This window comes from Nicotiana tabacum, chromosome 24 (assembly GCF_000715075.1).
Source record: "Nicotiana tabacum cultivar K326 chromosome 24, ASM71507v2, whole genome shotgun sequence".
Taxonomy (NCBI): Eukaryota; Viridiplantae; Streptophyta; class Magnoliopsida; order Solanales; family Solanaceae; genus Nicotiana; species Nicotiana tabacum.
In genome coordinates this window covers 39,880,766-39,903,973 of record NC_134103.1, presented here as the reverse complement: position 1 = coordinate 39,903,973, position 23,208 = coordinate 39,880,766, and the positions used below count along the sequence as shown (strand labels likewise).

The following is a 23,208-nucleotide window of genomic DNA, read 5'->3' as shown; positions in this document are numbered from 1 at the left end:
CTATGAGTAGGATGTTTCTCTATTATTGTCCTCCATGTATTCGGTGTTTCATGTGTCTATGTTGAAGAAAGTAGTTGGAGACCCGACACTCATTGTTCCGGTTTAGACTATTGAGGTTAATGTGAAATTGACTTATGAAGAGATTTCAGTTTCTAATATTGATCGGCAAGTCCGAAAGTTGAGAAATAAAGAAACTGCCTCCGTAAAAGTGTTATGGAAAAACCAGCAGGTTGAAGAGGCCACTTAAGAAGCCGAGGAAGAAATGAAGAAGAAGTACCCTCATTTGTTGGAATAGTCATGTATTTATAAAGTTGTGTTCTACGAAAATGCTAAGAGTTACCTTCTATGAATTATGCATCAACTGTATAGTTGATGTTAAAGGTGTTCCTTTTTATAGTATACTGCTCGTTAGGCCACAGTTGGCATTATTTTAATATTATTTTGTGTTGTTGGTTCATGTATATGTTGTTAGGACTGGTTTTTGTGATTCTCTAGCAGGTGGTTAGGCCCAATTGCAGAGGACACTCTGCCGAAATTTCTGAAAAATTTGGGAGTTAGCCAAATTTTGGGGTCTTAAGGAAGTTGAAATGTTGGAAGAATATCTAAGATCTATATGAAATCAAGAACGACTAAAGATGGTGGTTAAGGTGAAAGGAGGATAATATTGTGCCTAATAATGACTTGTAAAACATTCGAGGACGAATGTTCTTAAGTGGGGGAGAATGTAACACTCTGAAAAAATTTGAAGTGTTTTAAGACCATTAAGAAGATTGGCGGGTGCTAATTATATTAATTCGGGCATGAAAAAGACTGATAATTTGAATGATATCAATTGATCATGATAATATATGTATGAGGTTCATTAAGAATGGTTTATGGTCTAAGAAGATCCCTAAGGCTGAGTCAAGTTGAAAATTATATGATGGGATAAAGTTTCAAGTGAGTTCGCACAAGACCTAACTTCAAACGATCATAACTCTAAAGATATGAAGATTTTTATGACTATAACCTATCAAATTAAATCCCTTTGAGTCTATTTTCCAATTCATCAAACCGTTCGTCATTTGGATATGTATACAGAACGTTATGGCCATTTTACTGGACCTATGTCATATGCGCACCCAGATGCGCGGCCGCGCATATTTGAGATTTTCTGCCTCAGGTGCGCGGCCAGATACGCGGCCACCTTCCCAGGTGCATGGCCGCGCACATAGAAGCCCATTAAATAACCCCAAGGACAGGTAGAGAGAGGGTCTGAGTCATTTCTTCAAGACTAGGGCTTTCTCTCCACCACCCATCCGGCCAAGGCTTCAAATACACATCTAAGGTGAGTTTTTAAGTGTGTTTTTATGATGATTTCACTTCTCAATCACTAGTTACAACAAGGTTTTGTATTAGATTCCATAGGATTTCTTCAAAATCTCAAGAACACACCAAAAGTTGATTTTTAAGATTTGGTCTACAAGAGGTAATCTTTTGCCCTTAAACCTACATGCATAGATTGTTAGTGAATAAATGATCAAGGAATAAGTAATAGCACTTATGAGATGGTGATTGGAAGCCATAAATACTTAAACTAGATTATTAGGTATGGTAGAGATTTTGTAATGAGTTAATTAGTAAAATTTGGTAGATGTGAGTTCATTGATGATTATAAAGGTGCTAAGAAGGTAGTTAGTGGACAAAGGATGCCGTAGTATCTCTTGTTGGTGGTAAGGAGGTATTGTTGGATGAAGAAACACCATTACTAGAGGTAGTTGAATACTATGCACTCCAGGTGCTTGATATAATGCCAAAATGACCAAAAACCTAGAAATATTTACTAATACTAGTCCAATTGAATTATGTTGATGTATATTGAAGTTGTAAGAGTAGTGGGTGATTTTAATATCGCTAAAGAGCTCCATCAAGGTATGTTGGCTAAACTTTCTCTCTTAGAATTCAATTCCATGATGTTCCCGTAAGTTCCAAATATGGTTGTCCCAAGTTCCTTATTCTATGTTTCGAGTTGTCCCCAATAATTCGATTGTCCCGAATAACCAAAGTGTCGAGAATTATATATTCAAAACGTGTTCTGAATGTTCCTATCACATTATGTTATCTTTTGGGAATGTGTTCAAGAATGATATGTGTATTAAAATGCTATGTCTTTGAGTTGTGTTTCAAATGAAGGTTATGATGCCAAATTATGTGAGAAAATCCTAATATGTTTAAGACTCTTAATTGCTCATATGTGTACCTAAAGTCTTGATTGGAAACGTCTTATTGTTGATATTCTATAAAAATGGTTAGAAGTGAAATAAGTGAATTGGGGATATAAAGTGTGGCCAACGTGCCAAGAGTGAAGGTATCACACCCCAAACCTGGGGGGCGTGGCTGGCACCCGGTGCCGTACTGGCCCGAGCGAACCACTCTGTAACTCATTTCTTTTTCTTCTGCAACTATCATGGGCCAACATGGCCATGACTCGTAATGTATAACTATAAGTGGGCAAACGTTGTATCAATGAACCATTGTTCTTAAAACATGAATACATATGGGCCGTCAAGGCCTCTGACATATTGTACATGATGAACCTGTGTGTCTGCAAAGCCACTAAGATTATTCAACATCAAAACATGGACGGGACAGAGACTCGGCCTACCCATAAGTCTATAGCAAAACTCTGATACGATGACTTATAGACTCGGTTGCACTCCGAATGAAGTGGAGTCTTACCGATCTTTCGTTGAATGCTAACCTCGTCTACTATGAGGGTTCATCAAACTGATTATCTATACCTGCAGGCATGAATGCAGCGTCCACTACAAAAGGGCGTCAGTACGAATAATGTACTGAATATGTAAGGCATGTAGATTAGTATATGAAGGACATGGAAGAAACATGGAATAAAGGACTCAACCTGTAAGTCTGGATAGCTCTGTAAATCATGAAATATTTATAATGTCATGCATATGCATATAAATGTCATATAATGCATAGGTATGTACGTACATAACATCATTAAGCCTCTGAGGGCATCCCATCATATCATCCTGGTCACTGTGGGCAAAATCATCAACGTATACTAGCTGATCAGGTGGTGGTGCATATATAACGACGTAACATTTTCCCATATCCCATATACATATAATATGCACGTATATAATGCCATATGGTCATGGGTAAATATATATGTATAAATGAATGCAATGTATAATGAAGTAAGTCAATGCGATCTCTTGAAATGTCATGAGACCCATGAACAGACGATATGATAGTAGGACACATGGGGAATCAAGAACATAGGCACACCTAGAACGTCTATGAATAGAGTCATTTATGAAAGTTGTGTGTTTTCTCTTTTCGTTTGTATCATATGGATCATGCCAAAAGAAAATAAGGGATAACCTTAACATACCTTACTTGAAGAAATTATCAACTACTTTCACTTGAGCTTTCCAAGAACAATTTTTGCTCCTTGAAATCTTTGAACAAGAACTAAGCACTTCTTATGATCATGGCATATTTCATGTTGCTGGACATATGGAGTATCATGGATGTATATTTTTGCTATGTTTCTAAAGTAAGAGACTCCCTAATAATAGAAGGAAAGATTTCAACCTCCTTCTTACATCTTAACTGCAAAAGAAGTATAATATGAAGGCTTAAATGCTTGCATTGTCACGTGTAAACAAGGCACACCAAGTGCTATGACTCATGTGCACATTGGTTCCACCCTTGGCCAACTTCATGCCATGTGGCAGCCCACAATTTCCCCTAAAACCCCACCAAATCCCATAAACCAAAGAGTCACCATTTGGATGTTTGATTCATTTTCACTTGTTGCCACGTGGGGAGTGATGTTCCCACCTAACTTATCCACCAATTTTCTAAATGTCCATCTTGCTCTATGACTTAAGAGTCATTTATTGGGCTTTCCTTGGCTGCCACGTTGGGAGGCTTATCAAGTCAAGCCTATCCAAACATTTTAATTACTTATCCACCCCAATAATTTGATGACTAAGCCACCAAAACTCCCTAATCTTGCCACCTAGCTCCAAGACTTTCCTAGTCAATATTGAATTCCCTACTTGCTGCCACCTTAATCTTTATAAAGTTGATTAGTCATGAGCCCCCTTTATCCTCATGATTCCACGTGGATTCATACGAATGACACTTATCCACTTATAACTAATTCCATATTCCATGACTTTATACCAACAATTAACCAATTATTCACATAATAATTTCTAGGTCTCTATTCACTTAAATACTAATATACTAAATATACCTTACTATCATGATCGTGTGGTACCTTGTATGACACTAGTCCATAAATACGGAGTATTACAGCTTGGACCGTATTTTATCCCAAAATATCAAACATCAACAAAACTCGCTTTCTTCGATTCGTTTACCCCCTGACCTTGATAATACTTACTTATCACTTGATATAAATATCATAAGCTCTTATAACCTCAAAAATAGTCTTGTTATTTAACTTATGTCAATTATTTTATGACAAATCCAACGTAGAAAAGTATGAGATATAACAGAAGGTTATACTTGTGGCCAATGGTGCTATTGAAGTGATATGATGTGATAAAGAATATGAAATGAGCCTCGACTCAACTGTTTTAAAATGACTTCAAAAATAGAATTGTCTAAAAGCCTTTGTACTCAAGTCATGCCATATGTGGCTGTTTTAACAAATACTATGCTTTGTGAGTATTTTCAATGTATTTTGCTTTCTTAGATATTCGTGAATGAAAATTGTGTATTACCCCTTTTGGGAAAAAGTATTTCAATAATAAATGGTGTGTTATTTGTTGATGATTGTAACTTGCGCATCAATTGCCAATTATTTTACTCCATTTCTCGGAAAGAAATCTATTGTGCTTAAATTATTCAATTCTAATGAACTTAAAGTTGTGATTTTAGGAATATTCTATATGTTGATATTTGATGGTGATTTTTGAAATTGAAAGAGGTGAAAGTGTGGAATATGAAATACGGCCATCGTGCCAGGAATAAAGAATCTTGTGAATGGCCAAATGAGCCAAGAAAATATTGTCGTTGTGAATGACTGGAAATACTAATGAGAATTTATACAATGTGAAATATGTTGATGTGAGTACTATTATATTTATATTACCTCCGTGTGCAAATCAAATCCAAAATATTTTTGGGAGCATCATTAGAAAAACCGAGGAAGGGTGGGTCATAAGGCCCACACATGATACTACACGTGTCGGTGTAGGGGTGAATTGTGATTATTCCCCTTATTTGGGATGAAATTAAAATATTGGAAAAATTATGATATTATTCCCCTTAATTGGGATGAAACCGGTAATAACAAGTGAATTGGAAAAGTCGACCCACACGACATATGTGGGAAGGCGGCCTAGCTGATCGGGTGGAGATCGGATGCCATGTTGCGCACATGGTGGTACTACTCTTGGTAACAACTTTCTTTCGTATCACATGTCAAACCACATTGTTCGTGGGGAGATGGCCTAGCCGATCGGGCGTGATCGGACTCCGTGCTAACAAAGACGGTGGTATATCGATGCTAATGATCTCCCAACCAAAATTGTATATGAAGTTCGTATTTTGAAAATTATTATGTTTTAACTGGACATTTGGATATTGTTGATTGTGATTTGCTGTTTCTATGTGTTGCCTTTTCTTATATGGGCATTCTATTTTGAAAGAGGACTTTTAGCTATACATACTAGTACTATTCGACGGTACTAACGTCCCTTTTGCCGGGGGCGCTGCATCTTTAATAGATGCAGGTAGTTCTACAGTAGGCGGCATTGATTAGTGATAGCAGTACACTCTTTTCAGCTGATTTGGTGAGCCCCACTTCATTTTGGGGTCAAGTATCTTTTATTTCTCATGTATTGTGTTTTGAGGTATAGCCGGGGTCTTGTTGCCGGCATTTTTATATTACTCTTCTATTATACTTAGAGGCTCCGTAGACAGATTGTGGGTAGTGTTTGATGTGGAGAATTGAACTAGAAATATTGGTATTTGGAAAATAATATTTTTATTATATCTACAAACTTGTAATAATTTAAAAATTATGAATGAAGTTGCTAATGAATATGAAATGGGAGTTGTTAATGAAATCTTTTGAAAGTTTGATTAATGGAGTACATCTCTTCTTTATTCATGGATGAGTTTGGGTAGAAGAAAATCTAACAGGCTTGCTCGGCCGGATTCACTCGGTTGAGCACCGGTCGCACTCCCCGAGTTTTGGGCGTGACACGACCAGACTTGCTACGCTAGTAGGGCTTGTGGGCAAAGCAAGAGATCTTATTTTATCCTTAAGGATAGGGAAGTCTAACTCATCCTCGGGGGGAGATATCGGAATAAAGTACCCTTCCACTGTATTCCATTGTTTTTGTTAATGGAGGTAGACTTGTTCAGCCCCTCTATAAAATAAGGATGCTTGTGTCTCTCTTTTAACTCCACAGCAAAATCCATCCATACTCGTCCTTGTTAACGCAGAGATTGGGATTAATTCATGAATTATTAGTGTAGATAGGCATGGATCTGGTATGAACTTAGAAGTCTAATAAGAGAGAGTCTGGGTCCACCAGAGGAAGAGTACTTCTAGGCTTTCTAGGAATTGGAATTATTGAAGATCTTTATACTGGAATTGAATCCTACACATAAGAGCATTCTGAATGCTAAAACGTTTCGGCTCGTTTTATTTACGATTTAAAGGATTCTAAAAAATCTTTCTTTTATTAGACCAGTCAATAAAGGAATGGCAGAGTAGTTGATCCCGACCCTTGCTGGTAAAGAAACTTTTTTAAGACACTGAGTTGCGTTAGGAAGAGTAGAAGAAGAGCTAAAAGCTTGAGTTGAATCAGCTGAGAGTTCAAGCCCTTTTTCTTTATAATAAGCTTCCACTTTTTGTTTAGTCCAATTTTATCATTTAAGATCTCATCATAAAGATGCAACAAGAATTCTTCATGCGAGACTTAGGGCTCAATAAAAAATGAACCTTGGCGTTGAAATTCTTTGAACCAAATCAGTTTTGTTCCAATCTCAATGAAAAGAATTTCTGACTTGTTTTCTCACTTGATCAGTGGAAGCGAAGCCAACATAAGGATGGGAAGGCAAAAGGAATACAATAGAGAACAAAATCTACTCGATGGAAGCCAACTGCACCTTCAACATCTACTGGATCTCAAAGAGAAAGATAAATCTATTTCATCTGTAACTACAAGATAGGACTTTATATCTGCCTATGATAGTGAGCCTTGAACCTTACTCTATTATATTAGAATTTTATTCGACTAATTCAGATACTAATGCGGGACTAATTTGCAAAAGAACTTCCTCTGATATTGAGTCTTTGAGAGCCAGACAGGAAATGATAATCCCTACGGAAAGATAGTTGGCTGCCATTCTAGACACCGTCTTATTAGCCCATGAAAATTATCTAAACCGAGCGGATCAAACCTTTCTTCTTCCTGCTCAAGCAGATGCCGAACTTCATTATTTAGCGGCTCTCTGAAGTAAGAGAGATGGGTGGGGACTTTTTTATAGGCGGGACAAAGCGCTTTCGATGGTGATGAAAGAAGGGGAATGCATGTATGGTCAATATATTCTTCTTGCTTACTCGCTCAGCTCTATATACTTATATATTAGTTAGCTCATTCGCTTTCAGACTGCTACCCGCTTGAACTATTACTATTAGCTAAACAACCCTTTCTATGTGTTTAACCGCGGTTCAACACAACCAAAGCAAAGGGAAGAAAGAGCCATAAGGAAGACAGATTCACTCGCTTTCGAGAACTAAGATTTACAGCTTATTCTCTGTTCGGCGAATCTTTTTTCGGAGAATTCAACTCTTCTTTCATAGATTGGGAACATAATAAGCACCAGTAGCCTATTGAGTTAGATGAGCTAGATGACTTTCATTATCTCCTAGCGCAGTATATCTGAATTCACTATAGGATTAAGAGTGACTTGCTTACACTACTGAATAACCTTCACTTTAGTGAGCTGTAGGACAAACTACATTCAAGAAGAGAAAGGAAACTTTGAATAGAAGGATCAGTGCCCGTAGCAGTCCTGGAGTTAGGTTATGATGGTCGTGATGAGCTCTACTAGAAAGAAAATCTCTTCTATTCATAGATGAAGTCCTATCTAAGGGCCTTCGTTGCCCTTTAATTATGTTTCCTAGTTCAATCCGAAACTCCAGATGTGTAAGTAGCGGCCAAGCGGCTCTGTCCTTTTCAAAGAGGTTATCCTTCTCTCCCGGCTTCTTAGTCTTATAGGATAGCTCACCATTCAAGTAAGTCACTTTATCCGGCGCTTACTGTCTTCTTTCCAGCCTAATTGGTAGCAGTCACATAGTTTATATATGTTGTTGGCGGTTGTTTGATAAAATATTTATATTTATATGATAGTACAAAATGAAAGATATTCTTTATTTGTATACTAAATTTAGTTTTGTGACGTAATATGTGAAAGGAAAAATAAAGGTTTGCATCATATTTGAAACGTAGAATATGTATTTCTTAGTCAAAATATCATGAAGGCATGTTTATTCATTATAATCAAATTTAAAATTCTTTGTTTGCATATCACCTACTTGAGCTGATCCAATAGAATTTGTGATTGATCTAAAAAGGGTTGGGTTTCTATCAAATTTTGCGAAGTGTTGTACAAATTACGTCGTATTTTAATTTCATGCACTCGTTTTCTCCCTCTGTTTAGATGAAACTTGTGGGCTTGTATAAATACTAGATGCAATTGCACGGGCCCAATAATTTGTGTTTTACTTTTTATTGTACTCGTAAAATGCAGATACATTTTTAGGAAAAAAATTAAGGTATTAAAGTTTTTAGAGTTTCTCATTTATAATTACATCTCAAATATATAAAAACCAAATATGTTTTTGGCCCAGGATAGTAAAAGAAGAATATGATTTTGTTATGTTATCTCAAATTTTCAAGTAAGACTGGTTTTTGCGTAACTGTAATAACTGGGGCTTCATGTGAAATCTACCTTTGTGCGATAAGTTCACTGACGGTTAGAATTGTAAAGTCAAATTTAACGTGAAATATTTTTTAATTAATATCTGATTGCAATGAATTGTGACATTTTTCGTCGAAAAGATTCTCAAGTTAAAGCAATTAAGATATTTTGGTTTGCTACCAAATTTTATGTGAATTATAGTAAGATAAATATGATAATAAGAAAACTATTATGTTAATTATCAATTGTTTGTTTATTCATATTAAAATTAAGATATACGATGCATAACATAAAACCTGTCTATGGTTTTAAATAATTAAAATTTAATATATTAATAATTACTACTAATAAAATGTCAATTTGTCTACTAAATATAACTACTTCACTTTTGGACATCCAAGTACTACACAGTATTAGTGCAAAGATTAGCACCCTCAAATGACAACGAAAGGGTCACAACACATTTGGTTTAGAAGCTCGACGTGTTCACCGCTACAATTTCGTTGGATACCTTCGAATTGACGTCTTCATAAAAAGCTTTCTATTGCTAAACTTAAATAAATCTATTTGCTTTATCCATACATCTATATTTATACTTCAAGTTTAACAAAATCAGAAAAACGATACCAAGTATGACTTTCTTCTTTTGGAACAAGAAAACTCATACACCCTTTGTTTCAATTTGTTTGAAGCATTTCGAAATAAATTGACTAATTTTTAATGTGAATTTGGACATAAATTCTTTAAGTTGTTTGAAATAAAACTTACATATTTAAAAACTAAGTAAAAAAGTAATTTAAGTCACAATAGTTAACGACTCAAAATATTTAACACTATTTACAAAATATATGGTCAAAGAATAGGTTCATTCTTTTTGAAACGGATGGAGTAATAATATTAGGATTTTGTTTGCTGAAATTTAAACCTTATATGATCAACTAACTAAATTAATGAGTTTTCTACGATAAGAGTTGATTCTCATCTTCATCCGAAATGATACATTAGTCATATATTATTGAATGTTAGTTTTGGCATAGAAATTCAGTTAAAATTCAAGTTTTGCGCTGAAAATAATTAATTTATCTTCTAGAATACTAAACATATTTTCTTTCATATACTCTCACAGTTTCAGCCAAATAAATTTGTATAGAAATCCATACAAAATAATAAGACTTGAGATCGAATTTTCTTTGTTGATCTTAAAAGATGAAATAGAATTTATTGGGCTACTATTTTTAGGCGAGCAGATCGTGAACTGAAAGAAAAACGATCGCAATGTATTACTACAATTTATTATAGTATCAAACAAAGTTGTATAGCAAAGAATTTATAACAGAGTTAACATAATTGTTCCTCACAATCCCTGTACTAACTTTGATATGTATTGTTGGACACAACGAAATAGTCATGTGCTTGCCAAAATAGCTAAGACTGAGAGAGAAAATAAACTGTCAGTAAAACAGTCATGTGGCTGTCAAAAATTCAAAAGGCTGCATATAGAGTAGGCGCAAGCAGTTATGGGACCCACATGTAGTAAAGTAATTATCTGGTTCTTTTGTCAAATACAGACAAAGTACACACATAAAACAATCTAGTACAATATCCCTAAAGCAAAATCATCTTGAAATGACAAAAGTGTCCCCTGATCAGCAAGCAGGTATGACGACCCTGACCTGCTTCCCAAGCGGCTTCTATATAGTAGTAGTAATTTGACAGTTCTAAATGTGTATTGATCGTTAAAGCATTCGTTCAAATGATGTATCTTTTCTTTCCAATTCATTCTCATGTGGTATTATATACCTTATACTTTATTTGCTCAAGCCTAGCTTATTGACGTTTTGGAAATAAATTGCTAGCTACTTGATTAAAGAACACGAAATGATCAAAATGACGACTTTGGATATCAATACATATATGTTTTATTTCCGGAATTTGGGATGTATATCTTGTCATTTTAGAGAATAATATATAACTACTAATACTATTTTATTAAGACTGGAGAAATCCCGTTTGGAGCCAACCCTCTACTTTCCTTCTTGCTTGTATAATGTAATCCCTTCATATGGCAATTATATACATCATTTCAGGATATCGTCTCTCTTACCGGTGAATTACTTGCTTATATATGTGGAGTGTAGACTCAGCATCAACTAGTGAAGTGATCAAAACCATATTTGTTTATCTACTATGGCTACTAGGTACAGTGCAATGCCATTAATGCAGACAAAAGAATAATAGAATTTGTTGCTTCTGAGTTCTGTGCAAAGCAAAGTTCAATTACTGAGAGCTAAATTTTTTTTGTTATATTTTAAACATAATAAACAGAAGAGGTTGAAACAGAAAGACACTTAAAAATGGATATAACAGGGAAAAAAGTGCTATGCCCCATCAATTTGTCTTCTTGGACTGCATATTTGAAAATATCACTCTGCCAGCAAGATCAATCAAATCGTGTATACCTTGTACTTGCTGCTTCAAACTCTACACATGAACTTGGTATTATGTTAGTCACTTCAGAAATGTATTATTGATAGAGGCAATCCATACAGCATGAAATATACATTAGTTGGCCCTTGAACGGCAAACTGGCTCCTTAAAGAATTTTGTTCATATATACGAGTCTTACCAACAGATCCTACAGTTTATTGGAAACATCCTCTCTGTCCTCACAAGGTAGGGGTAAGGTCTACGTACACACTACCCTCCCCATACCCCATGGTGTAGGATAATACTGGGTATGTTGTTGTTGTTGTTGTTACCAACAGATCCTACAGAACAGTATTGTTAAAACAAAGGTTTCATATATTCAAACCCTTGAACCTAATATGAAGAAGCATTTGTTCCTCTGATTAAAAAGAGTTTCTCAAGAGTACACCTATAATATCATCAATCTCACCACAAAACGTCTCACACCTCCAATGAACCACACGCCTTAGAAGAGACGAACTCTTTTCTATCTTCTACAACGTGATTTTCAGAGGAGATCTGAAAGATGTTCAAAACAGTGACGGAAAATTTATCCATCCCTTACATTGAAGTGAGGCTAGATCAGTGTTTAGAAAAGCGATCGCTTCGTCGCTTTAAGCGCGAAGCGACGCGACGCGACCCAGTGTCGCTTCTAGCTGCCTGAGGCGACTCGACCGAGGGAAGCGCACGCTTCAATGGAGGAATCGATGAAGCGATCGCTTCCGTTAAAAAAGGGCAGAGGGCCCTTTTTTAAAATAAAAAAACTTTGGGTCTGTTTTTTTATTATACAAAACAGACCCTAAATCGACAAAAACTGACCATTTCTTCTTCTTTCTTCTTCAATCGACGTCGACCAAAGCCTAGGGTTCAATTTCATCGACATTGCTGACCAGTCCTGGTAATTTTCTTCTTCTCCTTTCTTCTTCTCTTTTTTTTCTTTCTTCTTTCTTTCTTCTTGTTCCCGTCCAGATTCTGCTTTTTTTTTTTTTTTTTTCCTTCTTTCTTCCTTCTTCTTTGTTTATCTCTGACAGTCCAGTTTGCACACTGTTCAGACTTCTGCGTCTTCTTCTTCTTCTTCCTTTTATCTCTAACCCGTCCAGATTCTATTTTTTTTTCCCCTTTTATTCTTCTTATTTATATTTTAGTTTATAAAATTAATTATTATATATATGTTATGTTTTCAGTTTATTTGATTAATTTTATATGTATTTCATTTTAGAAAATTATATATGTTATATTTTAGTTTATTTGATTTTTTTAATGTGTATTTCGGTTTATAAAATTAATTATTATATATATTATATGTATTTTCAGTTTATTTGATTATGTATTTTCTTATATCTTAATAGGGATTTCAAAATGTCTCAAAGATCGAAAGATAAAGACCCGGCTTGGCGATATGGCGATAGAGTTAATGAGAAGAATACAAATGTTGTATGCAAGTTTTGTAACAAGATTACAACGGGTAGAATTTATCGCTTTAAATTTCATCTTATTGGTGGCGATAGAAACGTCACAAGTTGTCCGAAATGCCCACCGGAGGTGAGGGATGAAATAAAGAATTTTGTTGAAAAGAAGAAGGAGCAAAAAAATCAAATGAGTCATCAACCATTGGTGACCAATCTTGATGACGATGATGATGATATTGAAGAATTGTCACTTCCAACAAAACAGGGAAGAGATGCAATCTCTTCAAGCCATGGATCGACGGGTACGAGTAGGACTAAAGGTCCTATAGATTGCTATTTCCCAAAGAAGCCGGAAGGAAAGAGCGGTGGAAAAGATGTACAAAAAATTGCTATCGTTCAGTTAGAGCTTTTGCACGATGGGTCTATGATGATGGGCTCCCCTTCAATTGTGTCAACTATACTGACACTTTTGGAGACTTTATTGAGGTCGTTGGTCAATACGGACCTGGAATGAAGCCTCCCACTTATCATGAAATCAGAGGTCCTTATCTAAATAAGGAAGTGGAGGAGACTAATAAAATTGTGAAGGAACATAAAGTTGTGTGGAACAAGTATGGCTGCTCCATTATGATGGATAAGTGGACGACAAGAACTAGGAAAATGATTATTAATGTGTTGGTGAATTCTCCCAAGGGAAGTTTGTTTTTTGAGTCCACTGATGCTAGCGACTCATCCACTGACCACATCAAAATGTTCACATTGTTTCAGAACACCATTGAAAAGATTGGCCCAAGCAAAGTTGTTCAAGTGGTCACTGATAATGCGAGTGAAAATGTGAAAGCGGGTGGCATGGTGGAAGGAGCGTACAAGAATCTCTATTGGACTCCATGTGCGGCTCATTGTATCAACTTAATATTCGGGGACATTTTCAAGGAAAAACCCTTCTCTACAGTTTTTGGCCAGGGCGTTAGGGTACATTCTTATATTTCTCAGCGGCCCTTGTTATTGAATATGATGAGAAGATTCATCAGACAAAAAAATTGGTGAAACCGGGCAAGACAAGGTTCGCCACTGCTTTCTTGACTTTGCATAGTATCCACTTGCAAAAATCCAATTTGAGAAAGTTGTTCACTTCAGAGGAATGGAGCAAGAGTAAATTTGTAAAGGAAAGTGCGGGGAAAGATGTTACACGCATTATTCTTTCTTATTCTTTTTGGAATAATGTCATTCATGCTCTTAAAATTGGTGGCCCTTTGGTTAAAGTACTCTGTTTGGTGGATGGGAAGCAAAAACCACCAATGTGCTACCTCTATGAAGCTATAGAAAGGGCTAAGGAGGCTATTCAAGCATCATTCACTGATGAGCAGAAATATGCAAAGGTCTTTCAGATCATTGATGCAAGATGGAGTGAGCAACTTCATAGACCTTTGCATGCAGCTGGACTTATTCTGAACCCGTCACTCTTTTATGATCAGCATGAGAATAATTCATTGGCTAGAGAAGTGTGGACAGGATTCCATGAGGTTGTTATCAAGTTGACCCCAGATGAAGACTTGCAAAAAAAGATAGTAGATCAACTTGCTATTTACAAGGCAGCTGAGGGACTTTTTAAGCCCCGACTTGCTATTAAACAAAGAAAGACGAAGTCGCCAGGTGACCAAGTGCTTTTATATTTTATAGCTTTAACTTTAATGTATTCTTTATACTTATTAACTCTTGAATATTTTTTTCACTTCTATAGTTGAGTGGTGGGACCAATATGGTGTAGAGACTCCGGATTTACAGACTTTCGCCATCAAAGTTCTAAGTTTAACTTGTAGCTCATCCGGATGTAAAAGGAACTGGGGCGTTTTTGAACACGTTAGAAATAAAAAGAATTATTTCGTGTTTTGAGATAAAGTAAATTATATCTCAATTGTCCCAACTCCTACTAATTAGTTGACACATCTTGTTTGCAGATTCATACAAATAAGAGGAATCGACTAACCTTGAAGCGCCTCCATATTCTAGTGTTCATAAAATACAATAGAGCATTGAGGCGTCGCTACAACCACCGCAATCTAATTGATCCAATTATTTTGGACAATATTGATGAGGATAATGAGTGGCTAACCGGAGTCCCCGAAAATTGTGAAGATGAAGAAGTATTTGAAGGCGACTCTAATTTCACTTGGGGTGATGTTGCGGTTGCTAGTGGAGTTGGGGAGAATCCTTATGGTCTAAGGGGGAATACTTCAAGTTCAAGCTCGATTAGGAAGGGAAAAAGTGTGGCTACTACAAGTCGATCCCTATCCCTAATTGATGAAGATGAAAGTGATCATGAAGAGGAAGAGGAGGGGGAAGAAGAAGATGACGAGCAATATGAAGATAATAGAGGAATTCAAGATTTTGACAATCTTGAAGAAGAACAAGAAGAGTAGAAGAATAAGATGTTGATTCTAGTAATTTAGTAGCTTTGATTTTGCGTGTCCTATGGTTTGTGGAGGATTTGGTGGTACCTAGTACCTACTTTTAAGTTTATAAATTGAACTTTTTGATTATTTATAATTTTAAATTGTGTCTTTGCAAGGTTTACATTATGTTTTTTAAGAATTGCGCTTCGCTTTTGAAGCGAGGCGAGCCCTTGTCGCTTTTTTGCGCTTCTCGCTCTTAAAATCACTGGGCTAGATTGAATTGTCTTGACATGTTTTGATGTTTGATCAAGCATGGATGATTAACAAATTAGAATTTGCAAGTTATATTTTTACAGTGAGATAGTGTGTTCAAAGAATGTTGCTCCCTCTTTTTATATTGATGAAAGAGAAGAACTCTTTTTCCATCTGCAGCTCTCTTAGTTGCTCATCTTCTTTTCTTTTGAGAAGGTTAACAATCTTATATATCTTAAGCACAAAGGACTGTGCTAGTAGCCATATAACAGATCAAAAAGAGCAAAAAGTATGTCCTTGTTCTTCTTACAAGAACCTCTATGGTGTCTAACAATGAATCCACATCATCTCTCTTAGTTGCTCATTTTCTTGTAACGAGAGTCAAGTCTCAAATACTTAAAAAATCGCAAGCAAGTGAATGGAGTTAACTGGACTATTCTAGTATGGTATATTGTCAGAAACTACTCGATTGCACATACTTTTGCAGTGCTCGATGAATTTAGATCTCTTTGATATCAAACTTATCCTTGATTTTAGTTTGCCATCTTCTCATGCCATAGGTTGAATCAACGGACACTCGAGAAGCTGCTCCAAACCCTCAATCTTTCTCTCCTGGAAAAAGCTCCTACCTTCTGGCGACCCTGTAACTAGAATGAACTCTGTTTTAGAAACTTTGAATTCCCCCTGATGGATATCTTTTGACTTTAAATATTTCTTAAGCAATTCCCATCACTAGAAAAGCCTAAGATTTTAGCATTCTCAACTTTTCTCGAGTTACTTTAGACCGGTAGAACAGGGTTCAAGACAACAGATGATAGATTAAACTTTGTCCTACTTATTTCTCTTTATTCCTTGGAGGAACACTCAAAATTGATTGACTAGCAGTCATGGAGTTCAGTTGAACTTTCGTCTTCTGGTGCCTGTATTCACGTTAAGATTTGACAAATTTTCCAGCCAAAAGCCTAGGCGAATTACTAGTATTGGATGACTACATTCATAGCACAGAAAATTTCAAGAATCTATCATTGACCAAAAAGGAAAAACTCAGTGGAATGACTAATGGATAAACCAGAATCAAACAATTAACAGAAGTACATACTAAAATGATTCAGCATGTGTAAGAACCACACCCTCATTCTCCAAACTAGCAGTCTGTATATCATTTTTCCCTTTGTTCCGTTCCTCACAAAAAAGTTTCACAAGAGATAGACATAGAACTGCATATCAAACACTTTAAAGACTGATTGCAGTACTCTTCCCAAAATTATAAGCAAGAAAGAAAACTGATTGAACATCAAAACTTCAACAACTCTTAGCACTCAGATTCAAGGATATAGCAGATGATAACCTCTTTTAGGTATAAGAGCAGGTAACCAACATAAGTATATACTAACAAATAAACATGTTCTGGTGTAAACGACAAATGAATGAGTTGAAATGTACTCACATGAACACAAAGTCAAGAAGATGATCTTCTAGCCCAATCTGGAGGCTGAACCAAGGAAAAGAAATAAAAGGACCTGCCGCGCACATAGCATGCACTTCATTTATTTCCAGCTTCCCTACCTAAAAAACTTCCCTCCATCTAAAGTATTTGACAGGTAGCTTCATCGGAAAAAAAAAATTGTTGCTCTAATTAACAGTTTGAAGCACAATGGAAACAACAATTTAACAATGCACAATCCCACCACCACTAACCAGTGAGATTGCTGACAGCTAACATTAGGTGGAGCTGAAGGATGCAATCGCGTCCATTTCCTCCCGCAAAAGGAGAGCATCAATGAAAGTATCCAAATCCTCTCCCTGCATAACATCATCTATGGAATGAGTTGTAATGCCAACACGGTGATCAGTAACCCGTCCTTGAGGGAAGTTATAGGTGCGGATCCGTTCAGATCTGTCCCCACTGCCAATCTGCTCTAATCGAAGTTTTGATCTACTCGACTGAAATCTGAGTCGCTCGATTTCATATAGTTTTGCACACAATATTTTTAGTGCTTTGGCCTTGTTCATATGCTGGGATCGCTCGTCTTGTATGGAAACAGTTATCCCCGATGGCACGTGAGTGATTCTCACAGCACTGTTTGTGGTATTCGCATGCTGACCTCCTGATCCTCCTGACCTGTAAGTATCAATTCTCAAATCTTCATTCCTCAATTTCACATCTAACTGATCTGCCTGCGGTAGAATTGCAACGGAGACAGCACTGGTGTGAACGCGTCCACCTTTCTCTGTCACGGGCACTCGCTGAACTCTGTGAATTCCACTCTCGAATTTTAGTTTCCCGTACACACCAGATCCAGATATAGAGGCAATAGCTTCTTTGTATCCTTTAAGATCAGACTCAGCTATTTCTAGAACCTCGTATTTCCAACCTTTCTTCGCAGAATATTTTTCGTACATTTTGAATATGTCCATTGCAAACAAAGAAGCTTCTTCCCCTCCAGTTCCTGCCCTCACTTCGAGAATGGAGTCCCTCTCGTCAGCATCGTCTTTGGGTAGTAATGATTTTAGAAGGAGAAGCTGCAATTCTTTTTCTCCTTCTGTGGCTTCACTCAATTCCTCAGAAGCCATCTTCTGCATGTCCTTGTCATCTTGGCATTCGGAAATTACCGATTTCAGTTCCTGAATCTCCTTCTGTTTTGCCCTTAACTCGGTTATGAGATGTACTGAATCTCTGAGTTTCTTGAGCTCTTTGTTGGCAGTTGAATATTCAGAAGGTGTTAACTCTGGCTGATTTAGAAAACGCTGAAGATGAAGATTTCTGTTCTCAATTGATGATAATCTTTGTTCCATCATTTTAATTAGGTCAACAGATAATTGAGGCTGCTGCAGCTCTTCTGTAGAATATAAACGAACAAGATTGAAAACAGTTGGGATTCTTCTTCTGCTCGATGTAGAGAGTGCAGCAGTTGATATTTGGTCCTTCCTCTTTAGATCCAACAGTGACTTCCAAGATTTTATTGATCCAAGGATGGTCAGGTTACCATTCCTCCTCATTCTATGAATCTTTTCTTTCTTTACAATTGTTGTTTCAGAACCCTCCTATTCTGCCCTCTTTTCTGACTGCTCTTCCCAGCAGAGACAATAGTTTGAAATAGAGATGGGCCGAATAGGTCAGCCCAATCCAAGTTATTAGCGTTAAAGCATGCTGGTTCAAGATGGTAGAAATGGCGTGAGATAGCCATTTTTTAACATGGTATTTAGTTTTTATTTAGTATTTTTAATGCTGAGCAAAAATAGTCACTACTCTATTAAAATTAATACGAAAAGATGTTGTTACCCTTTCTTCATGAGTGTTGTGTAAGTATTAAGGACATAGTGTCCTTAACATTTACACTACACACATGAAGTTAAAGACGCCATGTCCTTAACATTTACACTGTATATATTAAGTTAAGGACATGATGTCCTAAAGTTTAACAACGGAAGGTCCAAATACAGGACGCTTTGTCCTTAATATTTACATATCATTCATGAAGTTAAGGACACCATGTCCTTAATATTTACACAACAGTCATAAAGTCAAGAACACTATGTCCTTAACATTTACACTGCACACATGATGTTAAGGACACCATGTCCTTGACATTTACACTGCACATATGAAGTTAAGGACATGAGGTCCTAAAGTTTAACAACAGAAGGTGCAAATACAAGTTAAGGACATTATGTCCTTAACATTTACATTGCACACATGAAGTTAATGACGCAATGTCCTTAACATTTAGACTTCACATATGAAGTTAAGAACATGATGTCCTAAAATTTAACAGCGGAAGGTGCAAATACATGACACTTTATCCTTAATATTTACACAACACTCATAAAGTTAAGGACATTATGTCCTTAACATTTACACTACACACATGAAGTTAAGGACACTATGTCCTTAACATTTACACTGCACATATGAAGTTAAGAACATGAGGTCCTAAAATTTAACAACAGAAGGTGCAAATACAAGTTAAGGACATTATGTCCTTAACATTTACACCGCACACATGAAGTGAAGGATGCCATGTCCTTAACATTTACACGGCACATATGAAGTTAAGGACCCGAACATAAGCATAATAGTAGCTATGCATGGACTCTCGTCACCCCGTACGTATGTATCCCCCACAAATAGAAGAACATATTAAAGCAATTCACCTATGGGGTTAATTCCCTCTTACAAAGTTAGAAAGGAGACTTACCTCGCTCCGAAATTCCATAACCGGCTCCCAAGCCTTTCCAACAACTCAAACTGATGCCCAACGCTCTAAAACTAGTCAATCAATGTGTAAATCAATAAATACATACTCAAACGCTAATTGTAAATCAATTTATAACAATTTTCAACTCCGCTCGAAGAATCGATAAAGCAACCCTCGGGCCCACGTGCCCGGATTCCAAAACTTTTCAAAGATAAACACTACCCATAGCATTACGAACTAAAATATATAATTCATTCTCAATTTCATGATAAACTTCGTGGTCAAAATCTAAAAATACCAATTTCTAGGTTTTTCTTCAAAACCCTAAATTTCTACAAATTTCCATGCTTAAATCTATATATAAACTATGTGTTTAACTCACAATGTGTGGGGATCACTTACCTCATGAAGGATGACAAAATGGCACTCCAAAAATCGCCCCCAAGGCCGGCTTCAACGAGAGAAAATAGGTGAAATGAGACAAAACCCGATTTGGCTAACTTATGTATTCTGACCAGGCGACCTTCGTACCTACGCTCAGTGGACCGCTTCTGCGGTATTGCAGGTGTGGCAAAAAGTTCCGCTTCTGCGGAGGTCCCCCAGCTGCCCAGCCCGCTTCTGTGCCAAATCCCACCGCAGGTGCGCATTCGCTTCTGCGGCAAATGGTCCGCACCGGCGGACTTTGCTTCTGCGACCTCCTGGCCGCTTTTGCGGCTCCGCACCTGCGGCCAAAACCTCGCAGGTGCGGTTTTACCAGATAATAGTAGCTCCAACATTCCTTCAAGCCCAAACTCGATCTGTTTACCATCTGGAATCCACTCGAGGCCCTCGGTACCTCAATTAATTATACAAACACATACCAAAACACATTACGAACTTAGTCGAGGCCTCAAATCACGCCAAACAATATCGAAACTACGAATCACCCTCCAATTCAAGCTTAATGAACTTTGAAATTTCAACCTTCTACAATCGATGCCGAAACTTATCAAATCACGTCCGATTGACCTCAAATTTTGCACATAAGTCATAATTGACATTACAGACCTACTCTAACTTCCGAAATCGGAATCCGACCCTGATATCAAAAAGTCTACTCCCGATCAAACTTCTCAAAATTATCCAAATTTCCAACTTTCGCCAAATGACCTACGGACCTCCAAATCCACTTCTGGACGCGCTCCTAAGGCCAGAATTATCATACGGAGCTATTCTCAGACTTGAAATTCCAAACGGACATCGATAACATTGAAATGCACTTCAACCTAAATTTATGAAATTATTCCAAATGCCAACCTTCCGTAATAAGCATCGAAATACTCCTGGGTCATCCAAAACCCGATTTGGACATACGCCCAAGTCCAAAATCATCATACAAAACTGTTGGAACCTTCAAATCCCGATTCCGAGGCCGTTTGCTCAAAATCAACCCTTAGTTAATTCCTCTAACTTAAAGCTTCTGAAATTAGAATTTTCTCTCCAAACCAACTCCGAACTTCCCGAATTTTAATTCCGACCACATGTACAAGTCATAATATCCGAAGTGAAGCTACTCATTGCCTCAAACCGCAGAATGACGCGCTAGAACTCAAAATGACAGATCGGGTCGTTACATTCTCTCCCACTTAAACATACGTTCATCCTCGATCGTCCTAAGAACTATTTCTGAGTTGTCCAAAATTACTATTTAATACCTCGTGCACCTAACCGGGCTATCACAACTCAGTTGGTCACATTAGCTCGAGCCAGTATGAAATTCCTCTCTTTTATTTAGTCAAATAAGCCTTAGAGCCAAATTGCAACATATGAAATTCTCCACGATACCAGATTCTAACACACGAACACCGTATCAATCACCAGACTCCGTACTAAAACATGATAGTATACCCTTGCTGAATTCACACCTTGCACCGCATAATTCACATAACCATAATAATATCCCCGGACCATAATAGTTGCAATTTCATGAATCTGGTGCCCACAACACACCTCATGATACCTATAAGTACTGTTCCAACTCTCGCAATACTGCCATGACGAAAAACATGGGTAACACTCATAACTACCTGCCGAATAAACGATTCGTGGAGTCTCTCCTCCTGACAATAACCATTACCTTACTCTGAACTGAATAACGATATCTTCTCTTTAATGCACCTTATATAAATCTGGTCACACTAATTTCAAGTCCAATAATCTCGTCTCACCCAGTACAAGATTCTTAGGCAATAAGCCACCTCAAACACTACCAAAAGTCTCGCATGATGCCACAATGTGCCACCAAGCTACAAACTCGAATGTGATACATAAGGAAGAATGAACTCTGGAAAGAACTACTCAACCCACATAACTAATTAAACAACTGAAAAGATGTCATGAACCTTCCTCAGAAAATGAGGAACAAAACACACTAGAATAGATATGGGGAACTGTACTCCACATCCCTCTATTGCGGCGTGCAACCCAATCCACACATGATACCGTTGCGGCGTGCAACCCGATCCAACCATGATACCAGTGGCAGCGTGCCACCCGATCCAAACAGCATACCCGTGGTGACGTTCCACCCGATCCACACATAATAATCTGTAAGGAAATACTTACCGAGCTAGAATGCTCATGCCTGCAAAATACCCGAATGTCGACCACAAGCACGTCAAGTGCATAATACCATCCCTGGGGAGACAAATAGTGCGATATGCTACAAAACTCAAGCACGACTAAGGTGCGATAAATGACATGTATCTCGAGAGCAATTCTGCTCATATAACACCACAATTACACAGAATCTCAATACGAGTGCGAATAATCAAATCGCCTCACAACCCACACGACACAGTAGAGTATTATATGAAATAGCTGACGACGGAATTAACATCCAACCTCCGAATACTCTTTCATAAGGAATGCTATGCTGAATGAACACACCCAGGCTGGTGTAGAGTAAACATCTACATTTGGACCCCTCAACGGACCTCAAACCGATTTTGATTATACCATGCTTGGCAAATAAGCTCTCAAGGATCCACAATGACCCTCTTCCCATGACACGCAAGAGCAACTATCGAATCCGGAACAAACTTCCACAACTCACAACCAACTGAATAGAGCGCCTTTCAGGCCTAAACTCTCACATTAGCGATGGTACCAAAATCTCCATACTTGGTTTCAATCTTTAATCAATCAAGTGACTACATGTCACACTTATACAATCTTCCCGTGGGATACACTCCCACGACCTTCCGCACCAGGTAACAAAGACTGCACATCCATACCACCAGCTATACAATGTTGTAAAGCGAATCGAAAGTCCACAAATCAGTACACAAAACCTCTTACACATGACACCGGTCTCAGGTGACGTTGAAGACAATACCAGCTTACTCTAAACATCTTAATTATTTCCTGCTCATCCGAGCTCGTGACATTCTCGTCAACACCGAATCGCAACCTTGATCCTCAACTTCCAATTCCCATGCCGCTCACTGCACCTAACATGCCAAT

At 37.3% G+C, this 23,208-nt stretch overlaps 2 protein-coding genes across 5 annotated transcripts; one reads left to right on the top strand and one right to left on the bottom strand.

Annotated features, from left to right (window-relative positions):
• Nucleotides 1-11,244: 11,244 nt before the first annotated feature.
• On the bottom strand, nt 11,245-18,606 carry LOC107777754 (peptide chain release factor 1, mitochondrial). 4 transcript variants are annotated; one of them, XR_012706553.1, is made up of 3 exons: nt 17,204-18,606; nt 16,953-17,110; nt 11,245-11,466 (listed from the first exon to the last, which is right to left on the bottom strand). XR_012706553.1 is itself a non-coding variant. In XM_016597886.2 (2 exons), exon 1 carries the CDS (start codon nt 18,503-18,505, stop codon nt 17,228-17,230), a length of 1,278 nt encoding a protein of 425 aa, XP_016453372.1. In that variant the 5' UTR covers nt 18,506-18,606; the 3' UTR covers nt 16,866-17,110; nt 17,204-17,227. The 4 variants fall into 4 exon arrangements, 1 of the variants encoding a protein (XP_016453372.1); XR_001646258.2 differs by lacking the exon at nt 11,245-11,466 and adding an exon at nt 15,789-16,152; XR_001646259.2 differs by lacking the exon at nt 11,245-11,466 and adding an exon at nt 15,789-16,146.
• Nucleotides 13,491-15,280, top strand: LOC107777742 (uncharacterized). Its single transcript, XM_075247443.1, has 4 exons — nt 13,491-13,761; nt 13,854-14,513; nt 14,602-14,720; nt 14,819-15,280. Exons 1-4 carry the CDS (start codon nt 13,491-13,493, stop codon nt 15,278-15,280), a joined length of 1,512 nt encoding a protein of 503 aa, XP_075103544.1.
• Nucleotides 18,607-23,208: the final 4,602 nt, after the last annotated feature.